This window comes from Aquarana catesbeiana, linkage group LG08 (assembly GCF_042186555.1).
Source record: "Aquarana catesbeiana isolate 2022-GZ linkage group LG08, ASM4218655v1, whole genome shotgun sequence".
In the NCBI taxonomy this organism is placed as follows: domain Eukaryota; kingdom Metazoa; phylum Chordata; class Amphibia; order Anura; family Ranidae; genus Aquarana; species Aquarana catesbeiana.
In genome coordinates this window covers 154,707,976-154,730,455 of record NC_133331.1, presented here as the reverse complement: position 1 = coordinate 154,730,455, position 22,480 = coordinate 154,707,976, and the positions used below count along the sequence as shown (strand labels likewise).

Sequence of the window (22,480 nt, the reverse complement as noted above, 5' to 3'; positions counted from 1 at the left end):
TCAAGATGGGGGTTGCAGCGCTGGCTGCGGCAGAGGGCTGGTACCCTTTTGGATAAGCCCCCTTGCACGGCGAAAGCGCTCCCTTCTCTCTCTTATTTTGACAAATTTGTCCATGAAGACTGGGAGTTTCCAAAGTGCCTTTTGTGTTTCCAAAAATGCTTGCTGTAAAATACCCCTTTGGGCAGTCCCTCCTTCAGAAGGGGACTGTTCCACCAGTAGTGAACCCCTCTGTCTCTAGGCTGCTCAAGGCAACTATGCCTCCAATAGAGGAATCTCTGGTTTCTACCTGGAGGGGGAGCAGAATTCCCCTGCCTTTACTGCTTTGATGACCTATTGGGTAGGCGCTGCAGTTTGTCCGCTATGCCTCTTGGCTTTCCTCAGTGGTACTTAGACATGTATTTTGGGGGGCTACCCTGAATGACATCATGTTGCGTCTTGAGTTTGTCCGGTTACAAGATTTTCTGGCTGTGTTCCTCCAAAAAGTTTGTTTGTTGCTTCCAATGGACGTCTGTCGCCAGACTGCTTGCTGTTCTCTGTGGGGGGCTGTGCAAGCCCCATTGCTGCAGATCGTGATTGTCCCAGTTCCCGTGCTGGAAACTGTTTCAGGAGTTTTATTCAAACCCGTTCACAGTCTAAAAGATGGAGGGCCTGGTACATCCAATTCTGGACCTCAAGGCCCTGACCTGCCTTGGGTGGGTACAGAAGTTCAGGATGGAGTCCGTCCACGCGGCAGTGGCACTCCATCATGGGGACTTTCTGACTTCTACGACATCACAAATGCTTACTTACGCATTCTGTTATGTGCCTGACTCCAGCACTTCCTCCGTCTTGCTGTGGGTGCAGAGCATTATCGGCACATGGTGTGGCCCTTTGATCTGGCCATTACTCCTCCGGTGTTCATGTGGTGTTGGTCCTGGATCTGGCATGGTTACATCAGTGGGGGTTGGAAGTCCTGGGCTGCCTGGACGATCTTCGCCGACTTCTCGATTACCCAGAGGAGCAACGTAGTTCCTATACAGACCTTCTCTGATTTCTGTTGGCGTCTATACTATCGGAAGTCTGCTTTGGACCTGCCAGAACGTTGGATTATCTGAGCCTGACCGGGCTTTAGCTCTGGCCAGCATGTTTCTCCCCATGGACAGACTCTAGAAGTTGCATGCAGTGTTTTTCATTTACTGTCCGGCAGGTGGGCTCCTCTGCGGATCTGCATGTGGGTGTTGGGTCTGATGGTATCTACCCCTTTTTGAGGCAATGTCATTTGCACAGTTCCAGTTCCGGGAGATCCTGGCATAATGGGACAAATGCCCACGGTCTCTGAACAATCGGATTCAGCTGAGTCGGGAAACCAGAGGTTCCCTAGTCTGGTGGCTTCGCTCTCCGGTTCTTCAGTGGGGAAAATCCTTTCTCCCCTTGTATTGGGAAATAAGAATACCCCCGAAGATCAATGGGACTTTAACGGCAACGTTAAAATTTAACAAATTTATTGATATAAGAAAAAATATACAAAAACACAACAATATATATAGAAGACAGAAAAAACTGTGCAAAATGTTACAACATTAAAAGCAAGAATATGAAGTGGAAATGATGCTTGTACAGTCTTCAGCACAGTCCTACGCGTTTCGGGACTTGATAAGACGTCCCTTCGTCAGGGGCAGTTTGTGGAGAAGAATCACACCGTATAATGACAATAAGTTAGAAAAACCAGAGGAGTATATTAACAATTCTATATAAACAGTATAGTACAGTTGCTATTGTATCATAGACTAAACGGCATGGTGATCACATAAAGGGAATACATACCCAAGCACATCAAACATTAGAGTCCCACTGCCGGGATCATGGCGACAATACGCCCAGAAACGATCACCCCAGTATCTAAACGTAGACTGAGGTGGATGATTGGTCCCTCCTTATCCACACTGGTCCACCCAAGCCGCAACGGACAGGCAACCTCACCGTGGTGGCTGTACCCCCAAATAGAGTCACATATAGATTTAGGGGAAGAAAGATAATACATAAATAGGCTAAGCCTTTGTGTATTTAGGTAATCAGTACTCCAAAGATTTTTAGGTATATAAATCTCAGAACGGAAAGATACACCTCAAAACTTCCTACCTCAGAATGGTTGGACGCCACAAAAGAAAAAGGGGCACCCAGATACGGGGTGCGAAATCTCGGATACAGGGTCTATACAGAAGCTAGACCTGACTGCACCACCATGGACGCTATCCACAGAGAATGGATTCTATGAACAAAGATAAGGTAAATGAAAAAATGTACAAAAAAATGCAAAGAATGAAAAACTCAGACAATATGAGCCTGCAGGGAATCTGAAGATGACTTACTAGTAATAAGGGTCCGTCTGGGTCAGCAGACCGTCCCGTCGTGCATCGTCCGTGCAGTGACAAACTTACACGTCGCATCTAGCCTTAAGAAGACTACAGGCGGTGTCACGTGACGCGGCGCTGCTTGCCATACGACGTCATCGCGTCATGGCTTTGTTCTTCGGCGGGCTAAAGCCTTTCTCCCCTTGTATTGAACAGGGTGACCACCAATACCAGCCTTTCCGGGTGGGGAGATGTCCTGGGACTGAGCTCTGCTCAGGGTCGTTGGACGTTGGTGGAATCTGGACTACCGTGTAATATCCTGGAATTTCAGTCGATCAGACTAGGTCTGGATCATGGATGGCTCGACTTCAGGGGGCTCCCAGTACGGATCCAGTCAGACAAGGCAACGGTGGTGGCTTATGTCCTTCACCAGGGTGGGCCAAAAAGGCTGTTAGCGGCCCTGGCTGTTGCCAGTATCCTCCTGTGGGCAGAATGTCTCATTCTGGCCCTTTCCGATGTACGCATTCCAGGAGTGGAATACTGTCAGACGGATACCTCAGTTGGCTATGGTTGGGCCACGGGGTGGGCTTTTCTCTGGGTCGTGTTTCATCAAATTTGTCTCCGCTGGGGCACTCCTGAGGTAGATCTGTTTGCATCTTGGCTCAACAGGACAGTGCCAAGGTTGCTGGCAAGGTCACAAGATCTTCTGGTGGCCCAGGGGCCGGTGACATTTGCTCTACGCCTTTCCTCCTCTCCAACTTCTACTGGTGTTTTTTGCACAGGATCATGGCTGCGGGGATTCCAGTCATTCTATTGCTTCATTCATTTTTCTCTGCTTACTGGAAGGTAGTGTTCTCAGCCCTGAGCATGCTCAAAGTCATAAATTGAAGCTTACAGAGGACTGCTTCTTATTGCCAGCAGCCAAGCCAAGCAACAGGTAGCAAAGAGAAGAATGTGTAGCATGTGGAGGCAGCATTTAACTGAACCCCTTGCTTTGCCCTTTCCAGTTCTTTCCATGCCTAAGTGTTAATCTGTCAGGTTTCTGCAGTTCTAATTGGGTTAAATGTGATGAGTTGGTACTTAATGGTGTCTGAGATCTTTCTGCTCCTCCCTGACATTTAAATACAACATTTAGGGGGAAGTATGTTTAGTGGTAGGTTTTAGCCTGTCTTAGCTCTCCAGAACAAATTCCAGTTTAATAAGTAGTTAGGGCATCATATCACAATGCATCAAATAAATGCTGCCGGGAATGCTTCTGCTTTTAGATTTGAAATAGAATGAAGTATAAGAGCAATATCATTAGACAGGCTGTTCTATAGAGATGCCTGAGGGAAGGGTGCCTAGGTAAATCAGCAGGAAGGATGTGTCTTAGCAGGATGAATAATAACATCTCAGCACGGAGAATGGCTTGCAATAGATGGAGACAAAAGCTGAAAGTGAATATACATGTACAAGGGCCCCTAAACTCAGCAGAATGTAATCATTGAAAAGTGTCTGCGCCTCATTTTATGTGTACAATATCTCCCATTCACAAGACACATCTGTTCCAGGACTGAGGTTGGGGAAGTCAGCAGAATAGTTTTTGTGAAAAGGTATTCTGCTCAAATGTTTTATATTAGCTTTTGTATTATTTGTTCAGTTTCAGAAGCATTTAGCCCCAGCTTCCCAAAGGAACTGTTATGAGCCATAGCCTAGTTCTTTATATTGTAGACTAGCCATTATTTACATTTTTGATTCATTACAAATTCATTTTTGATCAATACTCTTTTCAAAATAGTGTTTTGGGACACTACCATTTTTTTTTTTTTTAAGATGTATTTTTTTATTTTAACTAGTTGGGGACACTGAGCATGCTATACACACCCAAAAAAAACTTTATCAAAGTACACAGGACGTGTGTAGCACATCCCGTCCTTGTGCCCTGCTGCTGCACTCCCCTTCCCATTCCCAGACAACTTTCAACTGTGAAGCCCCATTCACACAATTAGAATATCATACAATAATCTGATCGTTCGTACATGGCTTTCGTCCGAAATTTTCCAAAGGGTCAAACACGAAAATTTTCCTCTTACGATACCAGATCGTACAATTTTTGTTTAATCAGTATAGTTCTCATCTGAATAAACAACACATTACATCACTTCCGAATTTTTATTCTGTAATACAAGAATTTTTGTACTTTAGTAACCTCTTCATTTTTTATATGGAGACTTCCGAATTTTTATTCTGTCATACGAGAATTTTTGTATTTTAGTAACCTCTTCATTTTTTATATGGAGACTTCCGAATTTTTATTCTGTCATACGAGAATTTTTGTATTTTAGTAACCTCTTCATTTTTGATATGGAGACTAACATGCAAAAAAAAAAAAAAATGAATGATCATTTATCCGATAATCTCATCTTGTGTACTAGGTTTTAAAGTCCAAGCTGTGAGTTACTGTGTGAACACAGCAGCTCTAGCAGCTGCTACTGTAAGAAAAAAAAAAGCCACTTGATTCAGTGTTTATCAACTTCGTTTAGATGCGCAAAAATTTAAAGTAACACTGCAAGACAGTATCACAAAAAAAACCCTTGGTTGTCCTTAAACAAATATACAATTTGTTAATATGATGAAATTATTTCCAAATAGGTCTGGTACATGTCGGAGGGTACAGGTGTGAGAGCTGTAGTGGTTATAGAGGAGCAGCCATACAATTTACTAGAGTAGCATACTCTTCAGTAACAAGGCATAGGCTGTAGTTTATAGGAGGGAGTTCTGTCTGACACTACCCACCTCTGCTTATCTGGTTTCTTTGACCTTTAACCTTATTGTGGAGGGCTAGTCACAAACCCTTGAATAAATAAATAACCATTTGCTCTGATTGTTGCAATCCATATTTGAAATCAAAAATATATAAACGGTGCCGTCAACATTATTTCATTCCTCCTTAAAATGTGAACTAATTAATCCAAATCAAAACATGCAAAACATAAATTTCAGTAACATATTCCTTAAACCTCTATTTCAATGTGTGATTTTTTTCTATGTAGTTTTGGATCAAAGTCCTATATATCTTCTGTGCAAAATGATACTATGGTAATCTTCTTTTAATCTTCTTTGAATCTTCTCATTCATAAAATAAAATAAATCAATCGCAGCTGTGTTAGTTCATTATTTGCGAGCCGCTGATATTAATTGGAACACTGCCAGGCTCAATTTAAACCACAGGTAATCAACCCAATGTCAAGCATGTCTCCATATGTTACTTTGGATGCAAATTCCGTTGTCACTTTGCAATGACTTATTATAAATTATAAGTAAGTTATAAATATAATTACATTTTTAAAATCAATAACATTCCATTTACATAGCTCAAATAAGGGAATCAATATAGACTCAGTAGAACAGATATATTATTAAATCCTCCAATTTAAAAAAATAAATACATTGAATCTTCCAATGAATAAAGAAATTGAATCCTCCAATTTCAATAAAACAAAATAAAAATATTTACTTTAAAATTATTGGTAGCACACACCCAATATAAAAGTGACAAAGTGTTAAATAAATTAACAGTTGCACTAATTGTTGCAATCCATATTCCAAATCAAAAATATATAAACTGTGCCATCAACATTATATAATTTCTTCTTTAAAGTATATCGTGAACTAATTAATCCACTTGTAAAAAATCAAAACATGAAAAACATAAATTTCAGTGACACATTCCTTAAACCTTTATTTCAATGTATGATTTTATCTATGTAGTTTTGGATCAAAGTCCAATATATCTTCTGTGCAGAATGATGCTGTGGTAATCTTCTCATGCATAAAATAAAACTTGCTTCCCCCTCGGGTTTTGTGCTCACCTCAATTGGTGTAACCTCACAACTAAGTTTGGTCATAAAAAGCGATTGTCTCCCAGGACTAATGAGATGTCTTTTTCTCCTGTATGTTTCTCTGTATGATTCTTCAAATGGCAGTGATTAACCGGTGCATATAAAAGATAAGAGGCTCCACATAGTGCTTAAACTATTTAAAACTTTGAACTTTATTCAAATATATTGCACTCACATGCATAGAGTGCTCCAGTGAACCAACTATGTACAGCGTTCTTTAAATCCATAATTCTGTGACAACAGCTCCAAACTTTACTAATGGTTATCTCAGTGTCTTGTTCAAGCATATGCCCCTCCCCTACCCAACCCGTTACGTCACAGGGTCACGTGACTTCCTCAGAAGGTTTCCTATTGGTCAACAAGACGCTCACTGCTTCTATCCCTATCCCGCTCTGTTATCGCCTGTCATTCACAGCTGTTCACTATTTGCAAGCCGCTGATCTTAATTGAAACACAGCCAGGCTCAATTTAAACCAAAGGTAATCAACCCAATGCCAAATATGTCTCCATATGTTACTTTGGAAGCAAATGCCGTTGTTGTCAATTTGCAATGACTTTTATAATTACATTTTTAAAATCAATAACATTCCATTTGCATAGCTCAAATAAGGGAATCAATATAGACTCAGTAGAACAGATATGTTATTAAATCCTCCAATTAAAAAAAAAAAAAACTTTTTTTTAATAAAAAATAAAATATAAAAATAAAAAATTAATTTAATATAAAAATTATTCGAAAACTCATAAAAGGTTATCAAGCAATGCCTAGATAAATAGGGCTATGTTAATAATTACTCAGGAAACAACGCAGATCAAATTCTTTAACCCATTTTGCACCATAACAGATAATTTATGGATCCACCATGATTCTCTCTTACTGAGCTCTCTGATGCCATTCTGTTCTCTCCAGTGTTTCTTTTAGGGACTCAATCCCCCAAAATTGCAACCCCCTTTGACCTCTTGTGTGGACAAATTTTTAAAATGTAATGATAGATGGTGTTTGATATTGTAAATGTGTTCTCTAATTCTATCCTTTTAAATGCCTTTTTGTTCTGCCTATATAAATCATATTACATGGGCATTTTAGGACATATAATACCCCTTAGTGTCACAAGATATAAAATCCTTAAAGGCATAAGACTTTTGGTTTAGGGGATTAATAAACTCTTTCCTTCTCCTAATGTTTTTCCAAACTTTTGTAAAACAATGACATCGACCGCAGCTATAGAAGCCCTTCATGTCCCAAAACATTGTTTTTTGGCGTATCGGTGGATCAACTACATTTTTGACTACCAAATCTCTAAGGTTGGGGGCTTTTTTATATATAATGTGCTTGTCTTGCTTCAAGTCACAAACCCTTACAAACCACTATATCCAGGCACTTACAAACCAGGAATGGCATCAGATAATATAGCTTTACAAGGTTGTGATATTCTCAAACTGTAATATTACGGTACCTTGGGGTTCCTTAAGGCACAGCCCTGTCCCATATCATAAGAGTATGTCAATAATATTTTGCTTTATCTGAAGACCCACTACACCAGGGCTTGACAAATTTGCTTTAAATCTAGGAGCTAGCTAAAAAAGGGGCTAGTTTTTTTTTTTTTTTTTTTTAACTAATCATGGGGTATGGGTTTGTTTTATATGTAATAGTCTTGTAAATTGTTAAAACTTCTAAAAAATCTTCTTAATAAAGTATTTGATTAGAAAAAAAAAAAAAAAACTAATGGGATTTGAGAGGATGAGAACCATTCACGCCCTGTATCGGCGTTCCCACCTAGACCCGCCTACAGCGTATTCTGTCAGTACAGTTCTATAGGGGGGGAGACAGAGCAGCTGGGGCCCCCGAGCGCTGTACTCTACACTGTCCACCCAGACCTCTTTTTTTCCATGGTGTGAATGAGCCCCAGCAGAGGATGGGAGAGCTGTGCAGGAGACAAGTCACTGGCTGCCTCTTTCTACTATTCTCCTCCACGGTCTTTCCCGTACACCCTTCCTGTCTCCAGTTGCCAGAATGACGAGCCGGAAGTCTGGCTCCAGAACCCAACAGCCTCGCTAGCTGTGCCCAGAACTGACATCCGATAGAGCCCGCCCAGAGAAAAAAAGTGGGTGCAGCCTGCTATAATTGGGAGTTAGAGAAGAAGAAGTTTCACGCTTTTGTCCTGTGGGTGGAGAGATAATGGTTCATGGTGCTGGAATGGGATAAGCTGAGGCATAGCGACTTTAGGAATTGCTCATGCTTGGTGCTAAAAGTGAATGGGCTGACAAAAGCCACCAGGATGCAATTTCTAGTCCCCATGGTGACCTGGCACCTGGGATTTGTCGAGCCCTGCACTAGACGCAGAGTAGTTATGAAAAGGGTCTGTTGAAATAAACCGCAGAATAGATTGCGAGTTCCACATGCAGCAAAATATTATTAGGCAATCCAGACAGCACAGCTAGGATTACTGCACTCTGAAAAACATCCACTTGTGGGTAAATATCATAGTCCTTACCTGTCTGCCTAGCTACATTTTTAATTAGAATTTTTCACTATTCTAAAAAAGCACCTAGTTAATAATAGCCCACTCACTAAAACTATAGAATTATGTTATAGTGGTACTTTAGCCAGAAAAAGTCCTGATAGATCACTTCATTCTGCCCCATTTTGCATGTATAGCTATGTAAAACATTAAAACTAAGTGTCTATGCTGTTTAAAACCCAGTAATGCACTGTCTTGCTCTACTGTGCACATGCTCAGTTGCTGTCTATTTTCGACACTGCCTAAAATAAGAGCCTCTAAGTCTGATCAGTTGAAGGAGGAAGAAAGCAACAGGAATGACAGACTGTGCTGCACAGATTAGGGAGGGAGCAGTGACAGGGCAAACTCTGCTGCCAGGAGAGACACAAAAAGGTTTAAACTTGCAAGGATAATGTCTTTTCATACCTCCATGGTAAAGCTTTTTGTCAGCCTTCCTCTCTAGCGAAGCCAAGACATAAAATCAAAGCTGGAAATGTACTAAAACTAGTGCACACAGAATCTGCAACTGTGCATAGTAACCAATCAGCTTCTAACTTCAGCTAGTTCAATTAAGATTTGCCAAAAAAAAAAAAAAAAAAAATGAAAAGCTGATTGGTTACTATGCATATCTGCACCATATTCTGTGTGCACCAGTTTTAGTTTTTGAGACAAATGAGAGGGAGATAAATTTCCAATAAGCTTTTGGCTTCAACAAAATGGCTACTTCCAACAAGCAGACACAGGAGCAATGCTGGAATCAGTTTACAACACACACTAATTTTGTTAACATAATTAATAATGTGAAATGTATGTTCTTTTGTTAAAGAACGTTCATTGTCATCAAATTGTTATGGGTAATGTTCCACTTTAAATACTTGAGGGAAGCTATCAGCTGTTATCACTTGCATTCTTCCTGGGTGGCCCATCTAGGATTTGAGTCCTTATAGCTTTAAAGTGATTGTAAAGTCTAGTGTTTTTTCCTATAAAAATAATTAACATGTTATACTTACCTCCTCTGTTGCAGTGGATTTGCACAGAGCAGCCCAGACCCTCTTCTTCTCAGGTCCCTCTTCTGTGATCCTGGTCTCTCCTTTCTGTTGAGTACCCCCACAGCAAGCAGCTTGCTATGGGGGCACCCGAGCCGAGTCACAGTTCCCTTTTTACATTCAGACGCAGAGCCCAGACCTGGCTCCGCCCCCTCTCTCCCCTGATTGGCTAGCTGACTGACAGCAGCCTATGGTGCCGCTGCTATGTCTCAGCCAATCAGGAGAGAGAAGCTCGGATGGCTGACACACTCATGGACATCGCTGGACAGAGAGGGACCTCAGGTAAGTGTTAGGAGGGCTAAGAGGGGCTGCTGCACACAGAAGGCTTTTTATCTTAATGCATAGAATGCATTAAGATAAAAAAAACCTTACGATTTTACAACCACTTTAACCTTTTTGCTGCAAGGGCCATTTTTGGGGGTTTTTTTTGCACACGTTTAAATAATTTTAGGCCTGAAGATTACTATAAACTATTAAATGAATATATACTACAGACATCGTGGAGAATAAAATACAGGTAGTTCCATTTTTTTTATGTCAAAATATTGGCGCAACAGTTTATCAGTTGAAAATTTTCAGTAAAAAGTAAACTGAAGTCAATTTTAGAACACACAAACATAATATTTTACCTATTTTTTTTTGGTGGGGGGGGGGGGGGTAAGGTAAAAAAAGATGAGCATACACCCAGTAAATAGAGACTCAGTGTGGGGTGGGGGTTAAAGTGGTTGTAAACCCTTTTGTCTTACATTTACCTATAGAATAATTCTTACCTATAGGTAGTGGAAATATCTCCTAAACGTGCGCCGTTTAGGAGATATTTCCCTTGTAGTGCGCCAATGTCGTCATCGGTGCATGCGCTGTGAAGAAAAGGACCTCTGTGCCGTTTCTTCCCCATCGTGTGCCGTGACTGACAGTTCCCGCGCCCATGCCCGGAGAGTGATGTCTCGTGGCTCCGGACAGTCACAGAGCCGGAGTCCGTGGCCCCGGAAGTAAGAGGGGCAAAGATGGACGCGGCCTGCACAGGGGACACAGCAGGCTTCGGTTGCAGGTAAGTGTCACATAATGGGCTAGTATGCGATGCATGCTAGCCCATTATGCTTTTCATTTGCAGGGTTTGCATAGAGGAAGTAAAACCCCCAGACATGCTTCTGGGGGTCAGTGAAAGCAAACAGTCATCTGTAGATCTGCTAGCACTTTAATCAGAAAGCTGAAAGTTGGCTTGTGACACATACATGCACTTCCAGCTGCTGTAGCAGGTGTGAATGTGTGTAAAAACCCACTGCCACTGACGTTTAACGTTCGTTGGTGGCAGTAAAAGTGTTAAAGTTGACATCTCCAGGTGCTCGCTGGGCAGCCCGGTTCATATTTAGAGTATGCGGAAATCCCGCAAACCCAGAGTTCTATTAGACAGACATTTATTGATCACACAGCTTGCAGGATTATGTTCAGACTGGGAGGTGTTTTGAGGCGGATATTGGACCATAGGCAAACAATATTGTAGTTTTAAGGCAAGATCATGGCAGAAAAGTATATCATATAAATTTATCCACGGTATACAGTAAATATAAAGTGGGAATAATAGTAATCCCACTGATGAAAACAAGATGCTGATTTCTCCAAAAAATAGAAGGAAATGACAGTACAAAAAGAGTTCTTAATATTTGAAAGAAGATGTGACTACGACTGGAAACTGATAATGCTGTGTTTTTTGTTTTTTTTTTCCTAAATGTTAAATGTTGAAATCTCAACATATGCGATTTGTTCATCTGTTTTTGTCAAAAACAAATGTTATGGTGTATAATATATTGGCAACTTTTCTTTGTCAGAAAACGAAAAGAAAACTTGAAGATGCTTTGCAAAGGTTGGAGTTTTTATATGATAAGCTGAGAGAAAACTCTGTAAGTATTTAGTGCTGTGAAACTCATTTTGTATGTTTTTTTTGACTTGGGGATGTAAGGGGGGGGGCGGGCATTTAAAAAAAAAACAGCAGTTTGGCATGAAGACAGAAGTGCAGAGTCGCACAAGTGCCAAACAGTTCGTCTTCACTGTAATGTAGAACAGCGGCAGGTGGCACGGTGCTGGAGCAGGGTTCTCCAATGAGCGGAAGATGCAGGTCGGGCAAGCCGGATCAAACACTGGCGGGAACGTCAGGAGCAGAAGCGGAGGCAAGTGCGTAGTCTGGATGCAGGCAGGGTCGGCAACGGGCTGGCAGCGTGGTAGTAGAAGGAGCAGGCAGATGCGGAGTCAGAACAAGCCGGGTCAGATGCAGGTAGCAGAGTCAGAGGCAAGCCGGGTCGGTAAACAGGTGCAGGTATCACAGGTAAAGCAGGCAGGAACACATGGGAACGCTGTAGAACGGACAGCACTGGATGCAAGCACAGACCAAGTTTAAATAGCCTCTCGGTAATGTTCACACAGGTGCACCGAAGGTGTTCTGGCAGAGGCTGAGGTCACAGGTCGACTTCTCCGTTGACCATCTTGAGTACTGGCTGGTCTTCCCTGACAGGCTGAGGTCACAGGTCGACCTCTCCTTCGGCCATCTTGAGTACTGGCTGGTCTTCCCTGACAGGCTGAGGTCACAGGTCGACTTCTCCTTCGGCCACCTTGAGTACTGGCTGGTCTTCCCTGACAGCCAGCCTGCACAAGAAATAGAAAATATAGGCACCAGGTGCCAAACAAAAACTCTAACTAAGCCACTTAACAGATACAGCTTGTGTGGGTATGTGACTAACACTGAGAAAAAGTAGATGAACGCTATACTATATTTTTTCAATAGCTCATGGACCAGACAGAGGTGGAGCTTTCACAAACCTAAGGTTATCCTTCCAGGGCAGGCAACTAAACATCAGGAGGCAATAGAACAGCATCAAAGTGATTCAGGCACTGAAGCAGTGGTGGTGCTCCCTATCCACTTCACCCATACTTTATCAAATTATCTGAAACAGCCTCTGTTAGCATAAGTATCTTGTGTGTTCAGATCTGCAGGTGTTATGCCATCTTGTGTGTACTGTGGATAGTTCTGTACATATCATGACCATTAATGCTAATGCAAAAATATCTATATTCTTTTCCTGATTGTACATGGCAGGGCACAGATTTCTTTAAATCCTTACATGCAGCTACCTTCAGGTGATTGAACACTGGCAAATAAAAAAAAATAAAAAACAAGCTGCTGGAATATCCCCTATATAATCCTTCCCAACCACAGCTAGCCTCAGTTTTGTAGCAAATAATACAAAGATCACAAAAGCATAGGGTCCTGTACTGTGCTTCAGGAAACAGATTTTATTGGTAGTTCAAAATCCTATTTCTCTATTTTGTTCATTGACAGACACAGCGCTCCATTATTCAGAACCATAGGGTCATACCGCCCCCTACAGGAGTAGGACACTAGGCAGAAAAAAAGACTTGGCTACACCTATGGGTAGTCCTAGGTGGTATACACCCCCCTACCCCCCTCTCTGCTATAGGCCTTCAGTTTTTTTCTGCCTTGTCAGGATTAAGGACCTAGTTCCCTGCTGGGATCTCTAGTCCTGGGAATTTTTTTGTTTATTTTCTTTTTTCCTGGATTTTTCTCCAGTGAGATCTACAATCAACTGCTGGGCTGGACAGTGGTCTCCTCAGTCTGGCCAGCGAGCGTGTGCAGACTGCAGCTACGCACTAGGTCGGCCGCGACAAAGCCCCACTGGATGGGGGCTGGCCCCTCAAGTTAAACGTCTCGCGAGGTCACATACGACCGGGTTTCGACCTGAGATGCAGCGTTCCTCATGGCCGACAGCCCCCCCCACTTCGGTGGCGAAGGGATCTGTCTGGGAGCGTTAACCGCACGCTTTGCTCGATCAGTAAGTACGGGCCCCCTCTCCTTCCCTGGATGTGGTGTGGGGCACGGGTACTCCCTGGGGTGGTCGATCCCTCCGGGGTTCTCCACCCCCCTCCCTCCCTTCCTTCCCGGGTAAGGCCCAGGCTTCTGGCCTAGGTGCTTTTTGGACACACTGCCCCCCCCTCCACCCTCTGGGTTGCTACTGGGGGGGTATCCCTTGGGCCCACCTGCTGCAGTGGTTGGGCCTAGGAGGCGGGTGACCAGACATCCACGATCGGGAACGCCTGCAGCGGCCTTTGCATAATTTAGGCCGCCGCTTTCCGTTTTTGGGTGTCCGCCCTGCATTCAGTGGCTCAGATCGGTCTGGTCCCCCCACGGGCCGCACTCTCGCAGCAGGCAGCCGAAAATTTAGGCCGCGGCTTTGCAGCCTACAGACTGGGTGCTGGGTGAGTGGCCCAGGGCAGGGTGTCTGCCCTCTGTTCAGCGGCTCGGATTGGTCTGGCCCCCCCCCAGGCGGCACATTCGTGGCAGGCGGCCGAAAATTTTGGTCGCGGCCTACTAGGCCACAGCTTTTGCGGCCTGCTAGGCCTCGTGGCCGCCTCCTACCAGAGGGCCAGCACTGTGGGGGCTCGGATGGCGATCTCCTTTTGGGGGACCTTTAGGTGGGCCCCTGGGGCCCCCTGTGAGGGGCCTGGGCCCCCTGTGAGGGGCCTCAGTGGTGCCTTGTGTGGGTGGCGTCCATCAGTGCCCCTGTGCGGGGCCTCAGTCGGCGCCCCCCTGTGAAGGGCCTTGGTTGACATTCCCTGTGTGGGCCTTGGGCGACGGGGGTCTCAGTTGGTGGCCACCCTGAGTTTTTTGTGGTGGCGCTTAGGCATATAGCCTAGTAAATGGCACCCCCTGCCCTCCCCTACCTCCTCTGTCTCGAACGATCCTAGATTTGGCTCTACCGCTATGGACGTGGCCCACCTTGCGGGGTTGGTGGCCACGCTCCCTGTCCTGTCAGGGAGTGAGGATGATTCGTCCACAACTGCAGTGGTGCACGAAAAGACGCTGGTTGTCTTACTTCTTACATCTGTGCTGGAACCTTTCAAGAAGGGGGATGCAGCGGTGGCTGCGACGGAGGGCCGATTCCCCTCTGGAACCCGTAAGCCATATAGCGCGGCGAAACCATTCCCTTCTCCCTCTTATTTTGCCAAATTTGTCCATGAAGACTGGGAGTGTCCAAAGTGCCCTTTGTGCGTCCAAAAACTCTTGCTGTGAGGTACCCCTTTGGGTAGTCCCTCCTTCAGAAGTGGACTGTTACGCCAGTAGTGGACCCCCCTGACTCTAGGCTGCTCAAGGCAACCATGATTCCAATAGAGGAATCTCTGGCTTCTAAGGATCCAGCTGACATAACTGGAGGGGGAGCAGAATCCCCCTGCTTTGCTGCATTGGCAGATCTATTGGTCTAGGCACTGCAGTTTGTCTGCTATGCCTCTTGGCCGCAGTTCCCCTGGTTGCTGAGCTCAGTGTTGGTTAGACACTGTAGGGGTGTTTAGGCATGTATTGTGGGGGGCTACCCTGGATGACATCATGACTCCTCTTGATTTTGTCCAGTTACAAGATAGTTCTCCGGCCTTGTTCCCCAAAACATTTTTTTGCTTCCGATGTGCGTCTGTCGCAGGACCGTTTGCTGTTCTCCTCGTGGGGCTGTGCAAGCCTTGTTGCTTCAGAATGTGATTATTCCTGTGTCTGAAACAGTTTCAGGGGTTTTGTTCAAACCTGTTCACAGTCCAAAAGATGGAGGGCATTATACATCCAATTCTGGATCTCAAGGCCCTGACCTGCCTTGTGCGGGTACAGAAGTTCAGGATGGAGTCCATCCGCACTGCGGTGGCAACCCTTCATCATGGGGACTTTCTGGCTTCTATCAACATCACAAATGCTTACTTACGCATTCCACTATGTGCACGACTCCAGCAATTCCTCTGTTTTGCTGTGTTTGCTGAGCATTATCGGCACATGGTGTTGCCCCTTGGTCTTGCCACCACTCCTTGGGTGTTCACGAGGTGTTGGCCCCGGTCTGGAGTGGTTACGTCAGTGGGGGTTTGTGGTCCCGGGCTGCCTGGACGATCTTCTTCTGCGAGTCCTTGACTACCCCGAGGGGCAGCGTAACTCCTATACAGACCTTGACAGATTTCAGTTGGCTTCTATACTATCTGAAGTCTGCTTTGGCCCCTTCCAGAACATTGGATTATCTAAGTCTGACCCGGGCTTCAGCTCTGGCCAGAGTGTTTCTTCTCCTGGACAAACTCCAGAAGTTGCATGCTGCGTTTTTCATTTACTGTTGTCCAGCAGGTGGGCCTCCCTGCGGATCTGCATGTGGGTGTTGGGTCTGATGGTATCTACCTTTTTGAGGCAATTCCATTTGCACAGTTCCATACAAGCTCCCTTTGGGGAGATCCTGGCATAATGGGACAAGTTCCCGAGGTCTCTGGACAATCGGATTCAGCTGAGCCAGGAAACCAGAGGTTCCCTGGTCTGGTGGCTTCGCTCTCCGGTTCTTCGGCGGACTAAAGCCTTTCTCCCCTTGTATTGAACAGGGTGACCACCAATGCCAGTCTGTCTGGGTGGGGAGATGTCCTGGGACTGAACTCTACTCAGGGTCGTTGTATGCTTTTGGAATCCAGACTACCCAGTAATATCCTGGAACTTGGAGTGGATCAGACTATGTCTGAATCATGGACGGATCGACATCGGGGGCTCCCGATACGGATCCAGTCGGACAATGCGACGACTGTGTCTTATGTCATTCACCAGGGCGGGTCAAATAGGGTGTTGGTAGCCCTGGCAGTTGCCAGTATCCTCCTGTGGGTAGAACGTCTCGATCCGGCCCTCTCCGACGTACGCATTCCAGGAGTAGAATACTGACAGGCGGATGCCTCAGTCGGCTAGGGTTCCCCTCTCAGTGCAGACCCCCCCATTAGTATAGAATCTCCCCTCAGTGCCAACCCCCATTAGTATAGAACCCCCCTCAGTGCCAATCCCCATTAGTATAGAATCCCCCCTCAGTGCAGACCCCCCATTAGTATAGAATCCCCCTCAGTGCAGAGCCCCCATTAGTATAGAATCCCCCCTCAGTGCAGACTCCCCCATCAGTATAAAATCCCCCCTCAGTGCCAACCCCCATTAGTATAGAATCCCCCCTCAGTGCACAGCACCCATTAGTATAGAATCCCCCCATTAGTATAGACTCCCCCCTCAGTGCAGAGCCCCCATTAGTATAGAATCCCCCCTCAGTGCAGACCCCATCAGTATAAAATCCCCCCCAGTGCCAACCCCCATTAGTATAGATTCCCCCCCTCAGTGCAGAGCCCCCATCAATAAAAAATCCCCCTCTCAGTGCCAACCCCCATTAATATAGAACCCCCCTCAGTGCAGACCCCCCCATCAGTATAGAATCCCCCTCAGTGCCAACCCCCATTAGTATAGAATCCCCCCTCAGTGCAGAGCCCCCATCAGTATAAAATCCCCCCTCAATGCAGAGCCCCCATTAGTATAGAACCCCCCTCAGTGCAGACCCCCCATCAGTATAGAATCCCCTCTCAGTGCCAACCCCCCTCAGTGCAGAGCCTCCATTAGTATATAATCCCCCCTCAGTGCAGAGCCCCCATTAGTATAAAATCCCCCCCCTTAGTTCCAACCCCCATTAGTATAGAACCCCCCTCAGTGCAGACCCCCATCAGTAAACCCCCCCCCTCAGTGCCAACCCCCATTAGTATAGAATCCCCCTCAGTGCAGAGCCCCCATTAGTATAGAATCCCCCCTCAGTGCAGAGCCCCCATTAGTATAGAATCCCCCCTCAGTGCAGAGCCCCCATTAGTATAGAATCCCCCCTCAGTGCAGAGCCCCCATTAGTATAGAATCCCCCCTCAGTGCAGAGCCCCCATTAGTATAGAATCCCCCCTCAGTGCAGAGCCCCCATTAGTATAGAATCCCCCCTCAGTGCAGACCCCCCATTAGTATAGAATCCCCCTCAGTGCAGAGCCCCATTAGTATAGAATCCCCCCTCAGTGCAGAGCCCCCATTAGTATAGAATCCCCCCTCTGTGCAGAGCCCCCATTAGTATAGAATCCCCCCTCAGTGCAGAGCCCCCATTAGTATAGAATCCCCCCTCAGTGCAGAGCCCCCATTAGTATAGAATCCCCCCTCAGTGCAGAGCCCCCATTAGTATAGAATCCCCCCTCAGTGCAGACCCCCCATTAGTATAGAATCCCCCTCAGTGCAGAGCCCCATTAGTATAGAATCCCCCCTCAGTGCAGAGCCCCCATTAGTATAGAATCCCCCCTCAGTGCAGAGCCCCCATTAGTATAGAATCCCCCCTCAGTGCAGAGCCCCCATTAGTATAGAATCCCCCCTCAGTGCAGAGCCCCCATTAGTATAGAATCCCCTCTCAGTGGAGAGCCCCCATTAGTATAGAATCCCCCCTCAGTGCAGAGCCCCCATTAGTATAGAATCCCCCCCTCAGTGCAGAGCCCCCATTAGTATAGAATCCCCCCTCAGTGCAGAGCCCCCATTAGTATAGAATCCCCCCTCAGTGCCAACCCCCATTAGTATAGAATCCCCCCTCAGTGCAGACCCCCCATTAGTATAGAATCCCCCCTCAGTGCAGACCCCCCATTAGTATAGAATCCCCCCTCAGTGCAGACCCCCCATTATTATAGAATCCCCCCTCAGTGCCGACCCCCCATTAGTATAGAATCCCCCCTCAGTGCCAACCCCCATTAGTATAGAACCCCCCTCAGTGCAGAGCCCCCATTAGTATAGAATCCCCCTCAGTGCAGAGCCCCATTAGTATAAAATCCCCCCCCTCAGTGCAGAGCCCCATTAGTATAGAACCCCCCTCAGTGCAGACCCCTATCAGTAAAAAAATCCCCCCCCCCCTCAGTGCCAACCCCCATTAGTATAGAATCCCCCCTCAGTGCAGAGCCCCCATTAGTATAGAATCCCCCCTCAGTGCAGAGCCCCCATTAGTATAGAATCCCCCCTCAGTGCAGAGCCCCCATTAGTATAGAATCCCCCCTCAGTGCAGAGCCCCCATTAGTATAGAATCCCCCCTCAGTGCAGAGCCCCCATTAGTATAGAATCCCCCCTCAGTGCAGAGCTCCCATTAGTATAGAATCCCCCTGCACATGTCCACCCACATATACATAGTTTACAGAGCTCAGAACAGCGCGGACAGACACACACAGCCGTGTGTGTCCCTCGGGCTCCTCCTGTGTGGATGTAAACAGAGAGGAGGGGGAGGCGGCTTCAGTCCGCTGCGCTGAGGGACACAGCACAAGACCTGAGGCGCAGATCAGGGCAGCCGGTGGTGTTAACAGTGCGTGCCGCTACCTACGGGTGTCACCCCTCTGGCGGGTGTCACCCGGGTGTGGCCCGCACCCACCTAACAACGTCACTGGTGTGAGTCTCCGGGCATTCATCCTCGTTCTTTCTCGGTGGCTCCGATTCTGACCTCCCTTCACGGGGGGTTGAGCAGGAATGAGCCTCGAGTACCCTCAAGGGCCAGGTGTCAGCCTGGGTTGTCTTCTTCAGCATCCCCTGGTCTTGCACTCCCTGGTGCGTAATTTTTATTCTAGGGGTTCGACGTCTGTTTCCACCGGTGCGGTCTCTTCTACCGCCGTGGGATCTGAACTTGGTGATTTTCGGTTCTCCAGAAGCCTCTCTCTCAAAATATTCTGGATATTCCACTGCTAGCTCTGTCTCGGAAGGTGGCCTCTTGGTGGCTATCACCTCTGCTCGCAGGGTGTCGGAAATGGTGGCGTTATCTTGTCGTTCACCTTAACCAGTGTTACACAGGTTAAGGTGGTTCTTCGTCCTTTTGCATCGTTCCTTCCTCAGAATTCCATTTGAATAATGACATTGTGTTGCCTTCCTTGTGCTCCTGGTCAACACATCTTAAGGAATTTGCCTTATCTGCCCTGGATGTGGCTTGGGGTGTAGCTGGCAGCCACTGAGTCTTTTTGGAGGTCAGACTCACTGTGATCACGGACGGGCCAAGAAAGGGGCTGTCTGCTTCTTCTGCGACCATTTCTGGATGGATCAGACAGATGATGACTCTGGCCTATTCTGTCAGGGATCGGGTTCCTCCTTTCCCTGTTACAGCGCATTCTTCTCGGTGCTTAGTGCTTCTTGGGCCTTCTGTCATCAGGCATCTGTTGCACAGGTTTGCAAGGCGGCCACTTGGTCATTCTACCAAGTGGATGTGTTGGCATCTGCGGATGCCTCTTTTGGCCACAAGGTTTTGCAGGCTGCTGTTTAGAGGGTCTAATCCCTCTTGAAGCGGTATTGTTCAGGTTGGGCTCCAGCTTGTTCTGTGTTGAGCTCCTGTTACCTGGTTGGGTCTTGCGTTAGCCTTGGGATTTTTCGTTGTTCCACCCCTCATGTTTGGCACTGCTTTGAGATGTCTCTATGGTTCTGAATAATGGAGCGCTGTGTCTGTCAATGAACGAAAGAGAACATGGGATTTTTGACTTACCGTAAAATCCATTTCTCTGAGTTAGTTGACAGACACAGCACCCACCACTCTAAGGAGTGCTTGTTACTAAATTGAAGGCCTATAGCAGAGAGGGGGATGTATACCACCTAGGACTGCCCATAGGCGTAGCCAAGTTTTTTTTTTCTGCCTAGTGTCCTACTCCTGTAGGGGGCGGTATAACCCTATGGTTTTGAATAATGGAGCACTGTGTCTTGTCAATGAACTCAGATTTTACGGTAAGTCAAAAATCCCATTTTTCATTCTGGTATAGTACAGGAGACGGGTTTCTTTAAATCATTACACCTGGAATGTCCAAAAGCAGTCAAACTGAGGAGTGGACAACAACATCAACAGGACCACAGCCAAACAGGTCAAGAAAAAAAAATGCTGAGTTTTTTACTGATTTGAAAATAGATGCATTGTTGTCTATGGGACATTGCACACAGCTGAGTAAAGACCAATATTACAGTGTTGAGTACAGAGCAGTAAAACAAAAATAGAAAATGTTATATTTGAGTGCAGTAATTTACTCTCATGTTTACTCGTTTAACCACTTAAGGACCATAAGGATTTGCCTCCTTGATGACCAGAGCACTTTTTACAATTTGGCACTGCGCTGCTTTAACTGGTGATTGCGCCGTCATGCAATGCTATACCCTAACGAAATTTGCGTCCTTTCTTTTCCACAAATAGAGCTTTCGTTTGGTGGTATTTATTTTTTGCGATAACTACAAAAGATCAAAGATTTTGCAAAAAATTATATTTACAATTTTTTGTTATAGAAAAAAAATAAACTCAATTTTAGTCATACATTTAGGCCAAAATGTATTCATTATTTTGGGTAAAAAAATGTCAATAAGTGTATATTTATTGGTTTGCACAAAAGTTATAGCGTCTACAACCTATGGTACATTTTCTGGAATTTATGCAGCTTTTAGTTTGACTGCCTATCTCATTTCTTGAGGTGCTAAAATGGCAGGGCAGTACAACTACATCTCCCCCCTCCCCCCCAATGACCCCATTTTGGAAAGTAGACACCCCAAGGAAATTGCTGAGAGGCCAGTGAATATTTTATTTTTCTTTATCGTACATCACGGGACACAGAGCAACCATAATAAATAACTTGGTTCTACGCCACCTATTGGTGAATGGACACTGGTAAATTAAACAAGATGTCCTCCACTATATGACCCTCCTACACAGGAAGTACCTTAGTGTTTTCGCCAGTGTCAGGTGGATGGTCACTGATGTGACATGTGCTCCTTGGAGCATACTTGGAGGTATGGATGGTTCTGTTAGGAATCATGGATTTCAATTGGATCCGTTCGGAAAAGCTATCAGCAGAAATGGATGGTACCCGAGCCTCATTGGAAGGAGAGACGATTCTTTGAGGTTTTGCCTGTAATGCAGCCTTATGGAGCTGGACCCTGCGTAATGGAACCCTGTGCAGTGTTTGTTCTGACCCAGGTGCTTTCCTGCAGGGTGCTATACAGGTCCAGGGGAGTAGACCCCAGATTAAGGGGAATCCAGTCTCTGAAATTCTTTTATGACAAAGCTCGCCATGATAGGTGAAGATTGGACTCCTGTTATGTTCAGAGTCCTGCAGCAGGAATGGTAAGTTTGCGTCTTTGCAGTTTCTCTTTTTTTTAAAAAAGAGAGAGATCTTGACTGTTCTCCCAGTGCCACTGGGGACAGTGTGCTGTATAATCATGCTGTGTACTTCTTAGTCATGTGGGCTGCTGTTTCACCTCCAGCCACTAGAGGGCGCAGGTCGCTCAGTATGGCCTATTTTTATATAGGCAAGAAGTGGAAGGACGACCATGTGGTCCTGGGAATACCAGGTAGGGTACCGTTAGCGGTCCCAAATCCAAATGGGGACATAAGGTCTAGCATCTAGGTTAGATCTTAAGCCGCTGAACATCCTGTTTCAGATTCTGTCCATTTAGTGTTGACCTCTGCGAGAGGTTGATTTTGGGGTCCATAGTCATCAATGACGCATATCTTCATGTGCCGTTTTTTCCAGGCTCATCAAGTGTTTTCGCATTCCCCAGCGCAAAGTTGTCTTTTTTAATTTTGTGACTCTGCTCTTCGAGCTGGCCACAGCTCCGAGGGTTCGTAGAGCTCCCAGCCCAGTACTGGACTTGCTGAAAATGCAGATGTGCCAATCTCCGTTTACCTTAATAATCTTTGTTCAGGAAGCAGTCTGTTCCAGATATACCTTTGATACGTTTCTTCAGGAGGAAGTTGTATCTAGGTCAAGGCACGTTCCCTACGTACAGTCCTACTCCAGGTCTTTGGTATAGGATCATTCTCTCTGTCTGGAACATGAAGTTCCAGGCATTGGATTGCCAGAGGGCTCTGTTCCCCGGGGTATTACAGAGC

General features: G+C 45.8%; 1 protein-coding gene across 5 annotated transcripts in view; it reads left to right on the top strand.

The window, feature by feature from the left end:
• SEC31B (SEC31 homolog B, COPII coat complex component) overlaps nucleotides 1–22,480 on the top strand; it is a 387,082-nt gene that overhangs the window by 342,757 nt on the left and 21,845 nt on the right. For all 5 annotated transcript variants that reach the window (XM_073596586.1, XM_073596585.1, XM_073596584.1 and 2 more), the window contains one exon: nucleotides 11,585–11,656. In XM_073596586.1, coding sequence (XP_073452687.1) covers nucleotides 11,585–11,656 — 72 coding nt within the window. The remainder of the gene's footprint in view (nucleotides 1–11,584; nucleotides 11,657–22,480) is intronic.